Consider the following 24,553-nt stretch of genomic DNA (forward strand, 5'->3'; position numbering starts at 1 on the left):
AATCTATAATTTTTTTGAAAATAATAATTAATTAACAAAAGTGAGTATTTACTATTATATTAAATTATATATTATATTAAATTTACTATTATATTAAATAGTGGAGTCAAAGAAGGTGGATATGAGTTATTACCTCAGATTTCGTTGAACCTCCATCGATTTTCATAAAAATTGGTGAGTGGTTAGAGAATACCTCAAGGAACAAAGGTGACATAGTGCCAACTTGCGCTTTTGCATTTTAGGGGTGAAATACACCCCTTTTTTAAAAATTATTTTTTAGATTTCTGAAAGTGCAGTCACTGTAAGTTTTCACTTCCTATTTCGTTGAACCTTCATCGATTTTCATGAAAATCGGTAGGTAGTTAGAAGATACCTCAAGAAATAAAAGTTATGTAGCATCAATTTGCGCTTTTGCATTTTAGGGGTGCAATACACCCCTACTTTTTAAATCGTAAAAAATGCAGATTTCCGCATTATGGCGCAAGTAATCTCGTTTAATTAAGAAAAATAAATATTTTTTTTATATTTATGTGCATGAATTACATTTTTTTTTAATTTTTCAAACCTTATAGCAACCAAAAATCCGAAAATTAACAAGTCGAAAATCACGAAAACCTTATTCTTCTATATTTCTGAAAGTGTAGTCACTGAATGTTTTCACCCACGATTTCTTTGAACCTTCATCGATTTTCATGAAAATTGTTGAGTAGTTAGAGGATACCTCAAAAAACAAAAGTGATATGGCACCAAGTTGCGCTTTCTGCATTTTAGGGGTGAAATCCACATTTTTTTTTTAATGATAAAAATGCAGATTTCGGCATTCTGGCTCAAGCAATCTCGTTTAATTAAGTAAAATAAATATTTTTTTTACATTTATGTGCATGATTTATAATTTTTATTAATTTTTTAAAAAAATTATTCTTTTATATTTCCAAAAAGGCAGTCACTGAAGGTTTCCACCCCTGATTTCGTTGAACCTCCATTAATTTTCATGAAAATTGTTAAGTAGTTAGAGGATACCCCAAGAAACAAAAATGATGTGGTACCCACTTGCGCTTCTATCCTGGGGGTGGATGTTACCCCTTCTCATGGGTGAACACTATTTTATTAAAAATAACCCCATAATTAGATAGAGGAGTAAATTCTAAGCAAACTTTCTTTTATCAAGTTTATAAATTTTTTATTTAAATAATGTTTATGCATAATTTAATAAAACATTATTGGTACAGTAAAACCTGTCAATAACGACCACTAAAAATAGAAAACAATTGGCCGTTATAGAAATGTGGCCGCTAATGCTAGGTTTCCTTTTCCACAAATACATAAAATATAATTGAAAATTTATTTATTTTAGTAATTAAAGCAAATCTAATTAAATATAATTCTACAAACAAACGGAACATACCTTTCATTAGATATCTTAAATCACTTTGGCTGATTTTGTCTGCATAATATATATTATGTTTGAGGAATCCTTTTTTTGTGAGACTGGATATAGGACATATCTCAAGTATGAATTCACAGTCATGGTATATCGTTGCTATACAGGGATAATAATCTGTGCAATGTTATGGTACAGGCTACGTTAAATATGAAGTAAATGTGGAAGATATTCCCGACCTAAGATCTTGTTGGTCTTTTGCTAATGTTATAATAGACCGGTCTAGTTAGACTCAAAAATAGGAGTGAGGCTACAATAATTACCATCAAGCTGAAAATTGGCAGGATTGTTCAAAATACCATCATAAATGAAATCTAAAAAGTCCTCATAAATCCGACCCGTGCTAAAAAATTTACGCGGGGTCAAAGGTCACCAAATATGGTTTTTAGCGATTTTCAGCGAAACGGTAAGTTTTATCGTAAAATTAGCTCTAACAAAAAATGTAAGTTAGATAATTATCTATAAAAAATATTTTAATTGTTTTTTTCCTGAGAGCCACTGTTTTTGAGATACAACGATTCAAAAAGTTGAAAGACTTCTAATCGTCATAATATATTATTAGTACACCAGGTATAAACATCACTGAAAACATAATATTCTATCGGTCAACTTAACTTATATTACACATAATAATATAAGATTATAAATATGATAATGTTTCTACTATACATCTTGCGGTCTACCGAGGGATGCACTGTATAAGCTGTATTATATTACAGTGCCAACAAAAAAATATTTACAAAGTTAATGTAACGCGAAAATAATAAGAATTATTTGAATTTTACGGCTTAATCCCAACAAAAATAGTAAATTGATATGTACGGCGTCATTTTGGTCCCAGAGTTACTGTCGTATTTGATGGCTATAATGATTGTACGAGAAATATTAAAGCTGCAGAACAACGTCGTAGAACTTCAGCAACATCTTCATCTTTTAATATTTTATTTGATCAATCTATGACAGTATCTACCACTCAACAGAAATTTCTTGCAAATACTTACAACAAATCTCGGTTCATTTCAATGCTGAAAGATAAGTTTATTGCTGAAAATATATCGGAAAACAAGCTAATAATGATGCTGACGTAATGATAATTGAAACAGCCATAGAGCAATTCAATTTAACAAATACAACTATTGTTGTAGGTGAAGATGTAGAATGTAGACTTACTAGTATTACTCACTGGTAGAACTCCAATCGAAAAAACTATATTTCTTTTAAACCTGGAAAAGCTCAACACCTACGGAAATATATTCATCGAAAAGTTTATCTACTTTTGCAAAATGTCAAAATCATATACTATTTTTAGACGCAATAACTGGCTGTGATACGACATCTGCATTTTCAGGAGGAGTAAAACGACGGTTTTTAAAATGTTTGAAAAACAAGATTTACTTGAATGTGCTGAAGTTTAAAAAAAAAACTAATTCAACTCCACAAGAAGTTATTTCCAACGGAATTAGATTTCTTCTCTCTATGCATGGAGCACCTAAGAAAACTACGTGCTTAAATAAGTTTCGATATGCATGTTTTTTTAAAAGTACTCGAAACAAAAAACAAGTGCAGTTATCTTCTCTTCCTCCAACCTCAGCGGCTGCTCATCAACATCTTTTTCGGGTATATTACCAAGTTCAAGTGTGGCTTTGTTATCAGCTAGATCCAAAAGACTGGGGATGGAAATTAGTCGACAGTTCATTAGTACCAATTCAAACTTTACTCCCCCCTGCGCCGGAAAAATTCCTGAACACAATTTTTTGCAACTGTAAAAAGAGATGTAGCGCTAATTGTGGTTGCAAAAAAGTTGGCCTGTTTTGTTCGGTAGCATGCACTAATTGTCAAAACCGGTCGTGCTCCAATGGTGAATCACCAACAATTGAGGATTCATTTGATTCTATCGAGGAGCCATGCGATGTGTTATTATTGGGACAATTTACTTGCACCCAGGATGAACAAGAAGAAGAAGAAGAAGAACAACAAGAAGAAGAAGAAGAACTAGAAGATGAAAAAGAGGAAGAAGAACAATGAGAAGAAGAACAAGGGAAGCAGAAGTATTAGAAAATTATGAACCAGTTTGATAAATTTCCCTTTTTTTTTAATTTATACCGCTTTATATACCTTTTATCATTTTTAACCCTTGCCAATATCGATTATTAAATAGCTTTAAATTAAACAGAATCATAACAGATCCGTGGAATAGGCCTACTGGGGAAACCACGTTAAAAAAACGAGCTAAGTACACTACCTCAAAGGTGGTGTGGAAACGTGTGCGCATATTATGACGATTACCACTTTTTGAATCGTTATATCTCAAAAAAGGTGGCTCTCAGGAAAAAAAGTAATAAGACATTTTTTATAGAAAATTATCTAATCTACATTTTTTGTTAGAACTAATTTTACGATAAAATTTACTGTTTCGCTGAAAATCGCTAAAAACCATATTTGGTGACATTTGACCCCGCGTAAAATTTTTAGCAGGGGTCGGATTTATGAGGACTTTTTAGATTTCATTTATGATGGTATTTTGAACAATCCTGCCAATTTTCAGCTTGATGGTAATTTTTGTAGCCTCGGATACGTAAATTGACCGGAGTAATAATTTCATTCAGTTTGTTTGTTATCACTTTGGTTGTTAATTTAAATGTTGTGTTTAATAAGTTAAATTTCAGAATTCTCTGAGTCGCATTTGTCTCCTTTTTTTAAGAGAGGTATTAGAGGATGTTTAATATCCATTCTCGTGGTATTCTGTTTTGTTCTATTATTTTTGTCGTCATTTTAATAGTTGTTTGGTCAGATCTTGTGATTGATGATTGTGTTGATTTTTCTGTGGTTGCACTAACTAATTAATTATATATTCGTAATGGTACATAAATTATATAAGGCTACTTTGTTTAATTTAATTAATTAGGTAGCCTCACTAAATATTACCTTGAACATAAATCAAAAATCGAAGAGTAGTGATTACCAGTGTCTTATTTAAAATCACTTATGAGACCTTTTAATTTAAATGTTATAATTAAACTAACAACCAATTTCCTTTTGTTATTACCATTTCATTACTTTTAATTTAACTTGGGATTTTCCACCTCTTACTCAATTAATTGTTTTATGAGGTAAATAATAATAATAGGAGCATTACTCTGCAAATTTTAAGGAAAAAAAAGAAAACATATATTCGGTCGTTCTTATGTTTTTTTCGAACCCCCATTTTTTATATTCCTCGATTAATTTCCTTGTCATATATTCAATATCTTCGTACCCTTGTGCTATAACTAGTTGGTCATCTGCAAATAATAATATACATAATATATTATTGTTGTTTAAAGGCAATCCCATATTTTTGCAATTTTACATTTGCGTTTCCAAATTTTCGAGAGTGTTCGGGGTAAATCTTAAATTATATTCTCGATAGACTGTTTACAAATTTTACCCTTGTCACTATTTACTATTCCTTCCTACAGTTTGGGCTGAAAAGTCAGCAGAACTTACATACAAGGACTACCAATACTTGTGAATCTTTTCATAGACACTTTAACGATTCGTTTTACAAGTCTCATCCAAACATTTTTGTTTTTGTTGATAAACTTGAAAGAGTTTCAGATTGAAACATAAATATGTATGTACAAATACAGAGTGTACAGGGTTATTCACTATATTTTGACCCCCCTGTAAACCTTTATTTACGGAATTAGAAAAAAAATGTAAAATACAAAAGTTATTCGATTTCTAAATTATGATTTTTTGGCATAATATAGATCGTACTAGTGACGTCATCCATCTGGGCGTGATGACGTAATCGACTATTTTTTTAAATAAGAATAGAAGTCGTGTGCTAGCTTATTTGAAAGGTTATTCAATTCCCTATTCAGTAATATAAACATTAACGTCATTATTTATATAGGGTGCCCAAAAAATTAGTTTGAATTAAATTAATTGACACAAAAAGAAGAATGTATGTAATTTATTTAATTCAAAATACATTCTACTGCTGTCAGAAAACAGAAATAAATGTTTATTGAACAAATAAACATTATTTTTCACTTAAATTCAATGTTCAAGCTGCCACCCATCTGCCTCTTGACAGTTTGAACATTGAATTTAAGGAAAAAGCAATGTTTATTTAGCAAATGAATATACTTTTATTTCTGTTTCCTTACTAGTCCAGAAAGCCACTGCGCATCCGCTAGGAAAAATATTCTAATTCGGATTTTTTGCACAATCTTACTAAAAAAGGAGTCCTTTTAACAAATTTGCATGTTGCCAGGACCAAAAGGTAGTCAAAAATTTTTTTAAATTTTTTTTTTTGTTTTTTTCATAAAATAATTTTTTTTGCATGGAAAATTTTTTTTTTAGGTTTTTTGGATCATTCCAAACAGAAAAGGTCTTTAGTGACTTTTCTCTAAAAATGATAGTTTTTGACATATAAGCGATTAAAAATTTAAAAATTGCGAAATCGGCCATTTTTAACCCTCAAAAACTATATGAAAAACGGAAAATTTGAATGTTGCCAAGGCAATTAGATATTCTTTAAGCATCGATTGATGAAATCCCGAAGAGTTTTTTGCAATACAATATTCAAAACTCCTTTGTTTTTTAATTGCTAATCAAGCGTGCGCGACACTATTTTCCACCCACATTATGGTGCAAATGAAAGGAATAAATTCGTTATTTCGTAAACCGGCGACTTTAAATCCCGAAACAGGTCGATTTTTATTTTTAAGTTATGATATTGTGGCATATATGGTGTACTAGTGACGTCATCCGTATGGGCGTGATGATGTAATCGATTATTTTTTTAAATGAGAATAGGGGTCGTGTGCTAGCTCATTTGAAAGGTTCTTTAATTCTCTATTGAGTAATATAAACATTTACATAATTATTTATACAGAGTGTCCTAAATTTTTTTATTAAATTAAATTATTTGACACAAAAGAAGTAGAACGACACCCTGTATAAATAATTATGTAAATATTTACATTACTGAATATAAAATTGAAGAACATTTCAAATGAGCTACCACACGACCCCTATTCTCATTTAAAAAAATCATCGATTACGTCATCACGCCCATACGGATGACGCCACTAGTACACCGTATATGCCACAATATCATAACTTAAAAATAAAAATCGACCTGTTTCGGGATTTTTCCTTAAAGTCGCCGGTTTACGAAATAACGAATTTATTCCTTTCATTTGCACCATACTGTCGGTGGAAAATAGTGTCGCGCACGCTTGATTAGCAATTAAAAAACAAAGGAGTTTTGAATATTGTATTGCAAAAAACTCTTCGGGATTTCATCAAACGATGTTTAAAGAATATCTAACTGCCTTGGCAACATTCAAATTTTCCGTTTTTCATATAGTTTTTGAGGGTTAAAAATGGCCGATTTCGCAATTTTTCAATTTTTAATCGCTTATATGTCAAAAACTATCATTTTTAGAGAAAAGTCACTAAATACCTTTTCTGTTTGGAATGATCCAAAAAACCTAAAAAAGAATTTTTCCATGCAAAAAAATTATTTTAGGAAAAAAACAAAAAAAAAACGTTTAAAAATTTTTTGACCACCTTTTGGTCCTGGCAACATGCAAATTTGTTAAAAGGAGTCCTTTTTGAGTAAGATTATGCAAAAAATCCGAATTAGAATATTTTTCCTAGCGGATGCGCAGTGGCTTTCTGGACTATACAGCAGTAGACGATATTTTGAATTAAATAAATTACATACATTCTTCTTTTTGTGTCAATTCATTTAATTCAAAAGGTAAATTTTTTGGACACCCTGTATAAATAATTATCTGTATGTTTATATTACTGAATAGAGAATTGAATAACCTTTCAAATGAGCTAGCACACGACCCCTATTCTCATTTAAAAAATAGTCGATTACGTCATTACGCCCAGATGGATGACGTCACTGGTATGGTATATATGTCAAAACATCATAATTTAAAAATCGAATAACTTTTGTCTTTTACATTTTTTTCTAACTCTGCAAATAAAGCAGTTTACAGGGGGTCAAAATATAGTGAATCCCCCTGTACATTTGAATGCCACAATTATTAACAGCAAAGTTAGAAATCGTAAAAAAAATTTTACAAAAATGATCGATTCATATGTTAAGAACAAAATAAGTCGTTTGCATTTCATTAAATGTGTCTCATTTTACTGTGCGGTTTCATTATGACTTTTTTGTGTCTTTTGAGAATGTGGAGATATTACGGTTGTTCGAACGCTAATCAAAAATGATCATTATCAAATATTTAATTACTGTCACAACTGTCAATGTCAACTTTGATTGGGTTGCTGAAAACATAATTATTGATTACAATTATGAAACTAGTTAATTAATTATATTAATAATTGTTATGTTAATTGATTAACTAATCTCATAATTGTAATCAATAATTATGATTTCAGCAATCCAATCAAAGTTGACATTGACAGTTGGTGACAGTAATTAAATATTTGATAGTGATCATTGTTGATTAGCGTTCGAACAACCGGCCCTATATGTACAGATACACTAATTTTAACTTTATGTAATATATCAGAAATTCAATACCTAACAAGATGTTATTAATTACTGAAGTTCTCATAAAATAATTTACTGGGGACCGAATTTACATATGCAGTGTCACGTAGAAACAAAGTTTGGGACCCAATTTATTCGTTATTTTTGGCGTAATCTTTCTTGAGACCGAATTTACGTATTCCCAGAAATGCAACTGGAAATAATAAGCACACGTCCTCATCTGGTCAATGAATGAGAGGACGGACGATCGGGCTGCATTAACAGCTAAAAACAATGTTCTAAATTCTAAACGAAACAAGCTCAAATTTATATCGGTAACTGATAAAATAAGGCTTGAACTTGAATTTGGGTACTTCGCAGTTTTAAACATAATATTTTTTATTTCTGTTTTTGAACCTTGAAAATCGTCATTATTCGATTTTTTCCGGTTTTAAAGGTTTTATAACTCGGAAACAATTAATTATAGAGAAAAATTACAAAAAAAAACTTTTGTGTTCTTATTGATCCAATGAACCTAATATAATGTTTACCCGGGCCGAAAAATTGATTTTTATAATTTGTTTTTTTTTGATAAATGTAGTAATAACTCCGTAATTATGGCATTTAGGTATAGGGAATATAACACGAAAAATAATCAGTATTTCTTAAGGACTTCAAAACGCAAAAAATATACAGGGTATTCTATTTAAAATAAGAAAATTCATTTGATTCCCAGAAAAACGGAAAATGTGACAACAATTTAATTACCACTATAATATCGGCCGTATTAGAAAACCCTTACCCACCAAAATCTATAAAAATCGTGCAAACCTTTTCTGAGATAATTGAGGGTTTCCATACATAAAACTCACGCTGTATAATATCACTATGTAAACTATTATACTGGGGAACAATTTGAAACTTAATTTCTGTTGAGTTAGATGTTTTAGCTGTTTTCTATAGAATTAGGCATGCTGATTTCAAAACTGTTTTTAGTTTTCTTCTATCACGTCACGTTCTTTTTCTATGGGGATGGGGCGCCTGGTGGGAGTAATGGCGCTCTGATAACTGCAATTTGTCTAGACTTGCCTGTTAAATTCAGTTATGTCTGTTATATTGTGGTGAAACGTTGTGTTTCGGTTAGCAGTATTTAGTATTTTGTTACTGAAGTATATAGAACTGCTTAGTGTGTTTGAACTGAAACGTTTCCTCATGGTTACCTCTGCTCCTATACGTCGTAAGTGCGAAAACAGCCCCGATTCGTTTTGTTACATATGTGGCAGTTTTACCATTCCCTTTCAAAGGACAAACATTAGTACATTTGTCAGACAAGCATATTTTGCCTATTTTAAAGTGAAACTTGGTGATCAAGATAAAGTATGGGCACCTCATAAAGTGCATTTCCGGGTTTACGGATGTGGACCAAGGGAGAACGTGCTAAACTTCCATTTGGTATACCTATGATTTGGCGTGAGCCCAAAGATCATTCAAGTGATTGTTACTTTTGTATAGTGAAAACATCAGGATATAAACAAGAAAAACCAATGTAAAATAGAGTATCCTAGTTTACTGTCAGCTACACGCCCAGTGCCGTATTCAGCCGAAAACCCCGTGCCAGTTTTCAATGAATTTCTCTCTTTGGAAGAAGAGGAATACGCATATGGTGCAGTTGAAAGCGACTCCAACGATGAAGATTTCGAAATTGAAGACGACTCCGCACGTAAGGGATTCGAACAGCAAGAGCTAAATGATTTGGTGCGAGATTTGGGACTATCCAAAAAAGCTTGAGAGCTCTTAGCATCACGACTCAATGAGAAAAACTTGCTTGAAAAGGGAGCCAAGGTATCCTATTTTCGAACACGAGAAAGGGCATGTCTGCAATATTTTCAAAGTGAAGGTGGATTTGTGTTTTGCCATAATGTAAGTGGTTTAATGAAAGAATTGGGAATTTCAAACTATGTATAACGTATCTGATTCGAGACTGTTTATAGATAGCTCAAAGTGGAGCTTGAAATGTGTTCTCGTCCATAATGAAAATTTATTTGGTTCTGTTGCATCATGAAAGCACGGTACCAAGGTAGATGGGATGTACATATGATGGCTGACTATTTTTGGAGCATCAAGCGCGAATGTACACAAACTGAACACTCCAGAAAAAGCCATAAACGCAATTTTTTTTCTTAATTTGTAAGTAATGTTCATTATTAAACAATTTTATTTGTATGAACTCGATTTAACTTAAATTAAATGATTTGTAAACTGTATTGTAAACTGATTTTTATTTTACGTTCCTTTATATGCATGATTTTTGAGGATATTCTGTAGTTTAAAAAGTTGACGTGATAGAGAAAATCTGAGGTCATTCTCAGATTCAGACGCCAAAAATTAGTAAAAAACAAGTGTCAGATCTAACTCAACAAAAAATGTGTTCCCCACTGTAATATATAAAGATAAAAAAGATAAAAGATAAAAAGATCATAATATATAATTATTCATATTTTAGCTAGTTTGGTTCAGAATGGTTTATGAACTCAAAGACAAGGTGAGCCTTGTCACTGGAGGAGCTGAGGGTATTGGGTTAGCTTTCGCGAAGCATTTGTTAGAAAATGGCGTAAAAGTGAGTTTTTTTATAGGTTTTTTTATAACAGTAATATAGTTATTTTCCTAACTAGTGCGGAAAGTGATACTTTCACGCACGAGACTGCCGTTGACCTGAACGACGCGATAGTGGAGTTCGGGCAAGCAGTCCAGTGCGGGGAAGACACTTTCCGCATGAGTTAGGAACAATATTTTTTCTAGGGACGTACGTTTGGAAAAAAGCCACAAAAAATAGAGTTATATCAATTTTTATTTAGAAGTGAAAATGCCCAAATTAATTCTTTGACAAGGTTGTCAAAACCAAACTTTCAGTATAATGGGTTACCACGACGACGATATTGGTTTCCATGACGACGATTCAAAACCATTGTAATTGTCTACTGATCTGACTTTTAAATAATATGTCAAAATAATTTTATTTCATCCAATTATCGCGCTAATTTCATTTAAACATGAACACAATAAGATAAATTTGAAATAAATTAGTAAATAGTATCTAAATATTATTCTGAAGCTATTTCCTTGTGGCATTTTTATGATTAATTATTTATATGGGAAATAAGCCACAATTAAAATGAAAAAAATAATTTTATTAACGTTTCGACGCCCAAATCGGGTGCCGTTGTCAAAATACAAAATATTACTAAAATAAACTAAAGTGTTGTTGCTAAGCAAAAAAATTCTTCTAATAATTTATTTAATCTCACTCATTTATATTGGCAATTCAGACATATATTATACATTTTAAAGTAGAATACTTTAAAATGATATTGCCAATATTTATGAGTTGCGTTCCTGGGACGACTTACTGAAAGATAGTTCATTCGATTACATGAAATTAACCCCAACTCAAGAATATCCGTCATAAAAAATTATAGCATGTGATATGTCTTTAAAAAGACAACCAAATGCAACGACAGTAAAATTCTCGCGTTAGAGACTTCATAGTAAATCACAAGGGAAAACCAGGAAAAACCCTGTGATACTATCCCGACATCGTAAGTATTTGGTCTTACATTAATTTACTCTCAAAAAATAATACCAAATTCTGACTTGTAACATGTTTAAATTATAAATATTATTAATAATACTAGATATATAAGTAATACTAAAATATGTACTAGCTCGATATTATTGACTTACTAATCTTGGTATTTTCTTTCTATTGACTTCCTCTTTCAGTATGGGTAACAGAATGGAACAGAACAACTTAGAACGGGATCCTACAACATTCACCAGAAATAATACGAGGAAAATATCAATACCATATATAAAAGGACTATCCGAGAAACTTAAAACAATAGGAAATAAATTCAACATTTCAACAACATTCAAAACAACAAACACATTGAGATCTATTCTATCTAAAACTAAACCTAACAATGATCAAGAAAGAACAAAAAATTGCATTTATAAAATACCTTGTGAATGCGAACAATTTTATTTAGGTGAGACGTCAAGACCATTAGACGTTAGAATAAGTGAACATCAATCTTATATTAAAAATAGAGAATTTGAGAGATCTCAAATATGTCAACACGCATGGGATAATGAACATAGAATTCAGTGGAGAGATTCAAGTATAGTCCTGAAAGAATCAGATAGTAAAAAGAGAAAAATCAAAGAAGCGGCTCTAATTATGCTAAATGAAACCAATTGTGTCGCAAATTCCTCGGTAGAATGCAGTAGGATGTGGTTACCCATACTGAAAGAGGAAGTCAATAGAAAGAAAATACCAAGATTAGTAAGTCAATAATATCGAGCTAGTACATATTTTAGTATTACTTATATATCTAGTATTATTAATAATATTTATAATTTAAACATGTTACAAGTCAGAATTTGGTATTATTTTTTGAGAGTAAATTAATGTAAGACCAAATACTTACGATGTCGGGATAGTATCACAGGGTTTTTCCTGGTTTTCCCTTGTGATTTACTATGAAGTCTCTAACGCGAGAATTTTACTGTCGTTGCATTTGGTTGTCTTTTTAAAGACATATCACATGCTATAATTTTTTATGACGGATATTCTTGAGTTGGGGTTAATTTCATGTAATCGAATGAACTATCTTTCAGTAAGTCGTCCCAGGAACGCAACTCATAAATATTGGCAATATCATTTTAAAGTCTTCTACTTTAAAATGTATAATATATGTCTGAATTGCCAATATAAATGAGTGAGATTAAATAAATTATTAGAAGAATTTTTTTGCTTAGCAACAACACTTTAGTTTATTTTAGTAATATTTTGTATTTTGACAACGGCACCCGATTTGGGCGTCGAAACGTTAATAAAATTATTTTTTTTTCATTTTAATTGTGGCTTATTTCCCATATAAATAATTAATCTAAATATTAGTTTATTGCATGTATTATAATATATTATAATGCCATATTACAAGGTATTTTACTTTCCTTTAACTTCAAGGAATTTTTTTTCACGCACGCCGTGCGGGAAAGTGCAACTTTCGGAAACGAAATGCGTGCGTGAAAGTGGCTCTTTTAGCACGGCAGTCGAAAACTAATATTTTACTATTTACTTTTTATTTTAATAACAGTAATAATAATATCGTGCTAATTGAGCAGTAGATGACACAACACCGATCAAACTGAGGGAACTAGAAATGAGTATATACCACCTTAGTGAGGACGAAAAAATGCGCACCTGGATGGGTATACCTCTGCACGGGCGACATCCCAATGAGGTCAGAAAAGAATAAGTCGACAATACAGCGTCGAACTATTGGTTGACATCAGAAAAAATGTTCCCTGAAACAGAAGGTTCATTACTGACCCTTCAAGATCAGGTTATATCAACTAAAAATTATCTCAAATATATCGTCAAACACCTTACAGGGGGCTGCCAGGCATTTGCTCCGGCAAATCCTGCTGCAGGACTTGGTACGAAAGAACCTTCATCAAGAGACAGCTATCAAGCTATGCTTGAGAATAACAACTACAAGCTATACTGGGATCGCACTGTACTCACAGATCAAACAGTGGAACATAATAGACCAGATCTCGTACCAGTTAATAAATTGACAAGACAAACAGCACTAATCGATATGGCGATACCTAACAACAATCATCTACGTACTAAATTTACTGAAAAAATAAATCGCCGAGTAAAGTGATCTGGAAATTCAGATACGAAGACAATGGACAATGCAAAGTATCCAGACAATACCTATTGTTATGTGTACTACTGGAGTCATTCCGAAGAACCTCATCGAAAATATAAAAAAGCTGGGTCTAAATGAGTACTTTTATAAGACCACGCAGAAAGCTGTACTACTCTCGACGGCCAGGTGTGTACGAAACTTTTTATAAGATACTCCAGCATACCAAGTCACCTATTTATTTCACGTTAAAAATAGAACATTGCGAAGATAGCCCCATGTATTTCTTATGAACGATAGAAGAGCGCCGATGCCACGCCGTACTGTTTAAAATGAATCGTATATCGGTAGTCGAGTAGCCACCCGTGCCCGAGAGGTTTGTCAACACTGATCTCCATTGGCGTAACGTTCTATTCTTAACGTGAAATAAAGTATAGGGCTCGATAACACGGAAAGAGTCCTACCAGAGCTCAATCCTTTGTAGGTATCTGAGATGAGTCAGTTCCCTTAGAGCAGCGGTTTTCAATCTTTTTGAGTCATGTATACTTTTTAATATTTTTGGAACCACCTAACTGAAATACATATCTAACTAGGTGATCTAATTAACAGTGGTGCTGATTTTGGCTGTTTTTGCGTTTTGTGTACCACCTCAAAAAATGAAATGTACCACCAGTGGTACATGTACCACAGATTGAGAACCGCTGCCTTAGAGGGAGTGTGAGCCGTATGGCTAAATGTGGATAACATTAATAATATTTATAATTATTATTTCAATATATGTATATGAACTAATATCGATATAGACCAGGAAGGATCTGTATTTAGGTGGATGTGAGAGGTGGCAATCGGATTTTTGCGGATAAAGTTAGGTGATAACTTGGTTAATAATAACTGACTTATGCTCCTTTTCAAATGTGCCCGAAACATTAATAAAAAAAAATAAAAATTTCAAAAAATTTCGTTTTTTTTTTATTTTTGTTGCTTTAAACTTTAAACGATTAATTGTGCAACAAGGTCGTATAGAAATACAACAAAGATAATTAAATTTTCTATTAGACACGATTGGTTAAAAATGTCTTAATTTAACACCCTTGCTGCAAAATAGCAATAAATATAAAATAAGGAGGCAAAACAAGCCTGTCTTTATTCAATGTTTTTCCATCACTTAGGTTAAACTTGGAACCTTCCTAATTCGCTTAGAAAATTCTTGTAATATGCTAAAACCGTCCACCAAATTTCATTAAAATTGACTTAATAGATTTTGCATAATAATTTTGCAATCTAAACTTTTTTTAAAAAGTTTAAATTTTTTAAAAACTTTCTGAACAAAAAGTAGAACATACAAAGATTTGTCAATTTTTTTACATATAAAGAAGCATTACACCTATCTAATGCGATTTACAGAATTGAAATCGGATTATTTAAGCAGCCACAGCAATGTTTTAAAGTTACAAACAATTTTTTGGCTTATAAACAAATTAGTGTTGTGTCCAGGACGGAATGGGACGTTTCGATGCCGCCGGTTCATTCGCATTTCCTAGAATTCCTAATTAATACTAAAAATAACTAATAAATGTAACTGCCGAAAATTCGGAAATATATCAGATAGCGATTAATTGACTGGCGATGAATCGGCCGGCATCGGCATCGAACTGGCGGCATCGAAACGGCGGCGATGAAACGTCCTAGACCCGTCCAGGAGGGGGTGCTACGGGCTCCTTTATTTAGATGGACTTACCAAGTTTTTTATGTATTTTGACCCGTAGAACACGAATTTTTTGGGTAACAGTTGATCCGGATGTCGATAAGATTGTTATAAACAAATAACTTGAGGAATTACATAACATCGATTTTTTGCAAAATAAAATACTTTTCTGTATTTCTTGGGTAATTCTAAGCAAAAAATGTTTTTACACGTTTTTTCGTGGGATGCATAGTTTTCGAGATAAACGCGGTGGCACATTCAAAAAATCGAAAAATTGCAATTTTTGAACGAGAATAACTTTTGATTAAAAAATAAAATAGCAATTCTGCTGACAGCATTTGAAAGTTTAAGTCAAATTATACCGGCTTTAATTATTTGAATTGCTAAAAATTAATTTTTTTTATTATTAAACAAAGCTATTTGTTTATAAGCCAAAAAATTGTTAATAATTTTAAAACATTGCTGAGGCCCCTTAAATAATCCGATTTTAATTCTGTAAAGTGTATTAGATAGATAGAGCACATGTAAAAAAATTAGCCAACTTCTAAATGGTCTACTTTTTGTTCAGAAAGATTTTAAAAATTTGAACTTTTTTAAAAACATTTATATTGCAAATTTATTATGCAAAATCTATTAAGTCGATTTTAGTGAAATTTGGTAGACCATTTAAGAAGTTATAAGAATTTTCTAAGCGAATTACTAAGGTTCTAAGTGCCACCAAAGTGTTTAAGAAACACTTGCCATTGAATAACAACAGGCGTAATTTGCCCCCTTATTTTGTATTTATTGCTATATTGCAGAAAAGGTAATACCTCAAGACATTTTTGACCAGTCGTATATCGTACAAAATTCAATTATCTTTATTTTATTTATCTACTTTGTTCTAAAATGAATCTTTTTAAAGTTATAAGCAAAGAAAGTAGAAAAAAAAATGTTTTTCGAAATTTTTAAATATTTTAATTTTTTTATTAATGTTCCGGGCATACTTGAGAAGGAGCATAAGTCAATTATTATTACTGAAGGTGTCACCTAACTTTATCTGCAAGAATCCTAATGCCACCTCTCACATCCAAAAATACACGTTTTTTTACAAATCTGTCCTGGATTATATCTACATAATTTTAATTGAAATTATTTATTTTTAGGCCGTTATTATAGTAGATATCAATGCAGAAAAAGGAGAGTCATCTGCAGATGAACTCAACAGTCAATATGGTCAAAACAAAGCACATTTTCTGAGAGTGAATGTTACTGATCCAGAGGAACTTGAAAGTAAGTTTTTTTAGTTTATTTTTTTCTTTTTGTGAAGGCATAACTCTGTTTTTCTATGTGTCTCCAGAAGTTTTTGATTCCATGGTTTTCTGGTTCTTCCCATTGATCGTCTTCCTCTTAGGGAACGGTCTTCTTAGGATTCGGCGTATATGATCGTTGTATTCTACTCTTCTCTTTCTTACCCAGTTCTTGTTATCCACTCTGCAGCTCTATTGTTCCAAGCTGAGGACTACCACTGAACTGTTCCGCGCTGGGGTAAACAAAGTCAAGATAGCCATGATGATCGCCAACATCCGAAAGGGATAGGCAATTTAAGAAGAAGAAAAGCTCCATCGTATATCTGTAGCTCTGTTTCATAGTTTCTTAGTATCGATTTTTTTAAAGGTTTTTATATCTGTCCTTAGTAGGATCCTTTTTGTACTCTCTGTGTTGGGTCGTGTTTCTTCCACTCCTGTTTCGAACTTTCGTAGCTAGATAGAGTATCGTCTAGATTAGCGTTTCTCAACGTTTTACCATTTGCGCCCCAATTTTCCATAATTATTTTTACCGCCCCCCCCCCCCTCGTTCAATAACAATATATCTATGCAATAATAATATATCTTGAGCAGCATGAAACCTAATAAACTAAAAAGACATTGGGAAATGCTTAGTAGTGAGTACATTAACAAACCCCGAGAATTCTTCGAGTTAAAATTAAAATGGTGTGAAAAGCAAAAATTAGTTTTAATAAAAACTTTGACTGTGAATGAAATAGCTTTACTTGCCTCTTATAAAGTCTGATATTAAATAGCCAGATCTAAAAAGTCTAACACTATTGGTGAAGATCTCATATTACCAACTGCAATCAAAATTGTAGAAACTGTGTTTGGAGATAATTTTGCTAAAAAATTGGGGTGTATACCTCTATCAAATGATACTGTTGCCCGCCGAATTGGTGATATAGCTGAATATGTACAGGATCAGCTAATCAGGAAGTTGCGTGAAAAGCTGTTTTCGATTCAGCTTGATGAGGCAACAGTAGCAATAAATATGCTCATTTTATTGCCTACGTTCGATTTTGTGATGGCAGATCAGTAGTAGAACTACTTTTCTGCAAACCAATAGAATTGATAGCAAAGTCGCTTGAATTATTTGCTATGTTAAATGATTATATAAATGAAGCAAAAATAGAGACATTGTATGATCAACAGAGAAGCTCTGGCTTGAATATTGTGCTAACTACGGTTGTAACAATAGTTAAATATCTACATAAAAATGAGACCTTTGAAAACTATAATTTTTTCTGTACTTTGCAAAGACATGGATGCAGTACATTCAGCATTATTATTTTATTGTGAGGCAAGCTGTTTATTACGTGGGAAATTTTTACAACGTGTTTTGAATTAAGACATGAAATCGCCAATTTTTCTAGAAGAAGAAAAGAGGCCGCAAGCCTAGATGTTTTACGATGGTTTATTTTTGATGAAATTGAGTTACTTGGTTGATATATTCGAGAAACTAAATATTTTGAACTTACAACTTCAAGGGGCCAATACACATATATTTTATACGAATGATAAAGTTACCGCTTTCTGTAGAAAATTGAAATTGTGGAGCAGAATTTTAAAGCAAAAAACTTAGAAATATTTGAAAATGTGGATGAATGTTTTAAAACTTACCAGGCTGAAGAACAACACGTGAAAGTTGTTTTTGTAACCATTGAAAATCATTTAGCAATGCTGACAAAAAATTTTAAAATATATTTTTTTGCCGACGACCAATTAATACGTACCTAATAGTTATGAGTGGGTCGGGAATCCGTTTCAAATTACACCCGAAGAGCTCTCTACTACAGAAGAAGAAACCTTCACAGCAAATGACCAAATCAAGAAACAGTTTAATATTAGAGCCTTCTTTGAATTTTGGGCAGGGGTAAATGATGAGTTTTCTGCACTGAAAATCAGAGCGTTCCGTATACTATTATCGTTTTCACCATCCTACCTTTGCGAAACAGGATTTTCCGCGATGGCTGCTTTAAAGACCAAATATAGATCGCAGCTAAATATAGAGAAAGAACTGAAAGCGTCTATTTTTAATATTACACCCTGTTTCGATAAGCTTTGCTCTGCAAAACAGGCCCAAGGAAGTCACTAATTTACATTAAAGTTGTTCATTTAGTATTCAGTGCTCATAACTATGTATAGCTCCTTGTTCATGGGTATTTTATTTTTTTGTTTGTCAGAATTTTGTTTTGCTTTGATTTTAGTAAATTAGTCAATGTTTTAGGTGTTTTTTTTTTTATATTTTCACGCCCCCCATTGCTAAAGGCGCGCCCCACAGGTTGAGAATCACTGGTCTAGATATTTAAACTCAGTCACTTTTTCTCTTATCGTGGGCGTACTGGAAAAATCCACTAACTCCATTTTTTTACAAATTTAACATTTTAATACCATTAAATCCACAAACATCAATATGTTAACAGGAAAAATCGTGTATCTCCAAATTCCTCATCCACCGTGCTTAAATCGGTACATTCAATGACAAAGAAAATTAACTAACTCCATCTTTTTCTAAGTTTTCATGAATAAAATGTTTTTCCAATTTTTTTTTTGTACATGTATGTGCACACCACCTGTGGTTAACATCCTTCAAAATAATATCCAGATACCAAAACTGGAACAGCCAGTGTACCCGATTTTTAAGAAGTAAGCCATAAGGTATAATAATGTTTTAAAAGTAACGCGTTTTTCTCAAAATTTTACTTTTGTGAGTTAGTGGATTTTCCCATTACGCCCACGTTATCTTACTCTCCAGCTCCAATTTACATCTCACTTGATTTGCAGATGATGTTCAAGCCTTTATTCTCACTTATATTGAGAGTTGTCATTATATTGGATATTGTTCGAAATCAAGGAAGTTTTGTTTGATCTAAATAAGGCTCTAATAGTTATTAAGGTACCAAGGGTATTATAAGGATAATAACGCTTGAGGTCAATGGTGTTGACCGAAAGCGTTATTATCTATAATATCCGTGGTGCCTTCAACGTTTATTGCCCGACAAAATTATTCTTTATATGCAAATAATTTGAATGAACTTTGAATTACCGTTACCGGACATGACGTGTATCGGTGTAATGTATATCTCTCGGGCCAAAGGCCCTCGGTGTATATACCATTGACCTCAAGCGTTATTATTCTTATAATACCCTTGGTACCTTAATAAATATACTTCAGACTTTTGAGGATTCTTGATATGTCCTAAAAAGTTATGTGTGGTCTATCCTATTGTATGGTTGTGAGACATGGACGTTAAAAATCACAGTGCTAAACAAATTAGAAGCATTTGAATTGTGATGCTATCGACGAATCCTAAAGATATCGTGGGTTTCGCACGCTTCTAATGAAGATGTTCTTCAAATGATGAATTCAGAACGTCTGCTCATAAGCATCATAAAGAGGAGAAAAACAGAATACTTCGGCCATTTAATTCGAGGACCTAAGTACCATCTGCTTCGCCTTATAATACAAGGAAAAGTGGAGGGAAAGAGATGGATTGGTCGAAAGAAACTTTCATGGGTGCGTAATATTAGACAATGGTGTGGCTCCACAATAGAAGAATTATTCCGCGCAGCAGCAGATAGAGAAAGCTTTCAGGAAATTGTAAACATGATGACGGCCAACGTCTGAATACAGACACGGCACCAAAAGAAGAAAAAGATATGAACTAATAGCAATGTTTGTTCAATTTATAACTATATGATACACTATTATATTTTTATATTCGGTTTCAGAAAGTTTTACGACGTTTTCCAACTCCCAAACGCCACTGTATTCTGTCCTGAGTTAGTTTTTAACTCCCATATTCCAGCTATGTGCTGGCTTCCCTCGTTTTTCTTTTCTTCTCTGGGGGTTGCCACATTTTATTTTTGTTAGTCAATCTTTCGTCACCCATTCGGCACACATGCCCATACCATATGACCTGTTTTCTCTCTCAATATTCTCCACTATAGTGCCCTCTATATCCATTTGTTGTTTTATTACTTCATTCCTTATTCTTTCGGCTCTTGATATTCTCATCGACCTTCTGATGGCATCCACTTTCGTGGCTTCGACCTTTTTCTTATATTTCTTAGTTATTCCCCATGTTTTAGCTCCGTACAGTAAGCTAGTTTTAACAATTGTCTCATATATGTTCCATTTTCTTTTCTTTGATATTTCTTTACTCCATAGAACTCCGTTTAGGCATGCTATAGCTCTTCATGCTGTTATGATTCGATGTTCTATTTCTCATTCATCCTTTCAACTACGGTCGAAGATGACGCAAAGGTATTTGTATTCATCACATGGATTTATTTTTTGATTGTCGTCGATATCAAGTTGTTCTGCTTCAGCGTCAATTGAGAGGTATTTTGTCTTTTCTAAATTGATATTTAATACCCATTTCTGGTATTCTTCAATTAGTTTTCTAAGCAAATATTCCATGTCGTCTTTGTCATCCGAGATTACCACCTCATCATCTGAAAACTGTAAAGTATATATGCAATCTTGATCATTCAATTGTGTACCCATTCCTTTGACTTTTCGTTTCCATTGTTCCAGAGCTGCAGAAAAATAAATCTTAATCAGGGTCGGAGAGATACAAAATCCCTGTCTGAGACCCTTAGTACCTACACAATTGCAAATTTTTCAGCTACGAGGTCTTAGAATTTAATTTTCGGAGTTTGAATCATAATTTAGATATTTGAGAGCACTAACTAATGTTTGATGTATGTTTGATGTGCCCAGGACTTACCATAGTTTATTTAGGGGGACTGTGTCATATGCCTTCTCAAGATCTACAAAAGTCATATGTAACTCTCTATTTGTCACAACTTTTTTCTCTATATTTTGTTTAAGACAAAAGATGTTATCTATACATGATACACTATTAACCATATTGTTTAAAATTTCATAATATTTTTCGGTGTCATTTGATTTTAGGTGCTTATAAATACGCAATGACCAAGTTTGGTGGATTAGACCTAGTAATAAATAATGCAGGGATATGGAGGGATAGCCAATGGGAGCTAGAAATTAGTATTAATGCGGTAAGTGAATTTGACAAAAAATGGTAATAAATAGTTATTTTCCTAGCAAGTGCAAAAAGTCATACTTTTCCACACGCGACTGCAGTTTGCCGAACGACGCGAAGCGGGAGTTCGGCAAGCAGTCGAGTGCGGAAAAGAGATTTTCTGCAAGAGTTAGGAACAATATTTTTTCTACGAGTCTTTAAAAAATGACCAAATCTTAATCAATTAATTTAATTAATATGAAAATACATACACAAATTAATTCTTTGACAAGGTTGTCAAAACCAAACTTTCAATATAATTAGTTAGCATGACGACGATCTTGGATTCCATGACGATGATTCAAAACGACTGTTATTGTCTACCGATTTGACTTTCGAATATCATGTCAAAATAATTTTATTTCATCGAATTGTCAGTAGTAATTGCACAAGAGCTCTAAAATTCTATATTAATTTTAGAGTTAGAGTGCAATTTGTTGCGATTACTTCATGAATAAAACTGTTCAAAACCAAAATTTTATTGTAATTTATTTATGTAAGTACAAATTAGTGCATTTAAACACACAGTTGTTATAAATATGTATTTGACGGTTAAAAGTCATCACTTTTATAATTTTTAAAACATTTGTCATTAATGTCACTGAATGTATTTTTTCGTAGCAACGAAGGGCATCTGACGTAATATACTTAACGACGGGATATTATCAAAAATTATCACCTTAATTTGCATTTCTGTAGCTTTCTATTGGTCAGAATCTCCTATGAATGAAATAATCGCGTTAATTTCGTTAAAACATAAGATACATTTGAAATAAAATAGTAAATATATGTAAATATTAGTTTATTGCGTGTATTATAATTATTTTAAGGCCATATTAAAATATCTACACGCGTGCGGAAAAGTAAAACGCGTGCGGAAAAGTGAAACTTCCTAAATTAAAACGCGTGCGCGAAAGTTAACATTTTTGCACGCTCGCGCTCGTAGAAAAAATGTATATCAGTCTCATAGACGTAATAAGAGTAGACAAGACATCAGACATCCTCAGGATGTCTGATGATAGCTAGACTAAATGCTTCGTTTCCGAAATAAGGGATGTTGAATTTTTTCCTACCATCTGACGATATTTATTGCTTGAAAACCGGTTGAGATATGCAAATTAAATTTAGTAGGTTTTAAGGGGTAGTTATTGCGCATTTTTTGACATACAATTAAGAATTTTATATTCACCATTGGCGTGCAGACGGGATATATCTAAAATGTTTATACCCGTATGCACGCCAATAGTGAATATAAAATTCTTAATTGTATGTCAAAAAATGTGCAATAACTACCCCTTAAAACTTACCAAATTTCATTTGCATATCTCAACCGGTTTTAGAGCAATAAATAAATCGTCAGTTTGTAAGAAAAAATTCAACATCCCGTATCTCGAAAACGAAGCATTTGCGGACATATATTTATAAAGCAAACGGTCATTATTTTTTCATGCAGAATTACCCCTTAAAGTTTGTCGCACTTATTTAGAAACATCCTGTATTGATGAAGAACATGGCTAGTTGTTAACGCAACTTTTTTATTATCCAACATAATCAAATGAATCAAAAAAGAAAATGTTAAGAAAGCCTAAGGCTACAATTAAAGTTTGAATATCAATATTTTATATATGCTATATTCCACAGAGTGTTCCGAACTTTAAGAAAAAAAACACAGTATGATTGTTACACCCGGTATAAAATGACATTTACCTGTCTAGCAACAATATTATTACACTGATATTCTTAGATAATAAGGCTATAATATATTAAAAAAATCACTAAAATCGAACAAAAGGTTTAGAAAATTCGAGACATCTAACATGTCCCATTATTAAGGTGTTCCGTTACTTTTGCCGGTGTGTATAGTAACGAATTTAACTAAACTAAAAACAAAAATATGACACAAAAGAAACAATAATTCTATTACTGTTTCCAAATTATTTGACTGTATACTTTTGTTTTTAGATTGCCACAACCAGAAGTACCTTTTTTGCCTTAAAGTACATGGGAAAACACAACGGTGGACGAGGAGGAGTGGTCGTTAATGTATCATCAATCGCTGGCCTTACTCCCATGGATATTGTACCAGTTTATTCAGGAACCAAACATTTTGTTATTGGTTTCACAGGATCATTTTCTACTCCTTTCTTCAACGATCTGACGGGAGTATCATTTAGAGTTATATGTCCTGGTCTCACCCATACTCGATTGATCGATATTGGCCTAGAAAATACGTTAGAAGATTTTCCTGGTTATAAAGAATATGTGCAAGCAGGGTTCAGTACGCTGAAGGGCCAATCGTAAGTAGAAAAAAATGTACTGTCTATGAAATTTATTTGGTTTTTTGGAAATAGTAGACCTAGGAAACGTAAAAATTAGGACTATATTCTACAATAATATGGTAGGACAGAATGCTAAATTTGCAGTAACTCGAGCGTTATGGGGACCTATTGGGTTGTGAAGAGTAGGTTCTAAAACCAAAAAAAGTTAAGTTAAATTTTCCATAAAGTGGGGGACTTTCTATTTTTTTAAATAATTTTCCATTTCCAACAATCGTTTTTTCCGATTATAGTAACATAATTCGAAAAAATGTCTCGAATAAAAGTTGCTTATTTTTACGTAAAGAATCCAAGTCTGCAATAAAAATTGGGGGCCACTATTTAACATTTTAAAGTAACCCCCACCCCACCTCCGTGGGTGGTCGTGTTTGGTGCTATTCGATATTTTTCAAAAATATTGAATACGTGAATTTTGCAATTTTTCGACCAGATGTTCTTTTCGCAAAATATCGTGGGGTTCGTATTTAAAATTTTAAATTTAT

At 32.4% G+C, this 24,553-nt stretch overlaps 2 protein-coding genes across 3 annotated transcripts in view; one reads left to right on the plus strand and one right to left on the minus strand.

The window, feature by feature from the left end:
* LOC114325370 (potassium/sodium hyperpolarization-activated cyclic nucleotide-gated channel 2) overlaps positions 1-24,553 on the minus strand; it is a 571,529-nt gene that overhangs the window by 335,911 nt on the left and 211,065 nt on the right. The gene's annotated exons all lie outside the window — the stretch shown is intronic.
* The window catches only part of LOC114325368 (15-hydroxyprostaglandin dehydrogenase [NAD(+)]-like), a 36,409-nt gene that overhangs the window by 8,134 nt on the left and 3,722 nt on the right, over positions 1-24,553 (plus strand). Inside the window, exons 2-5 of the mRNA XM_028273425.2 lie at positions 10,453-10,566; positions 16,520-16,646; positions 21,606-21,712; positions 23,698-24,032. Coding sequence (XP_028129226.2) covers positions 10,468-10,566; positions 16,520-16,646; positions 21,606-21,712; positions 23,698-24,032 — 668 coding nt within the window. The 5' untranslated portion in view covers positions 10,453-10,467. The remainder of the gene's footprint in view (positions 1-10,452; positions 10,567-16,519; positions 16,647-21,605; positions 21,713-23,697; positions 24,033-24,553) is intronic.

This window comes from Diabrotica virgifera, chromosome 6, assembly GCF_917563875.1.
Source record: "Diabrotica virgifera virgifera chromosome 6, PGI_DIABVI_V3a".
NCBI lineage: Eukaryota > Metazoa > Arthropoda > Insecta > Coleoptera > Chrysomelidae > Diabrotica > Diabrotica virgifera.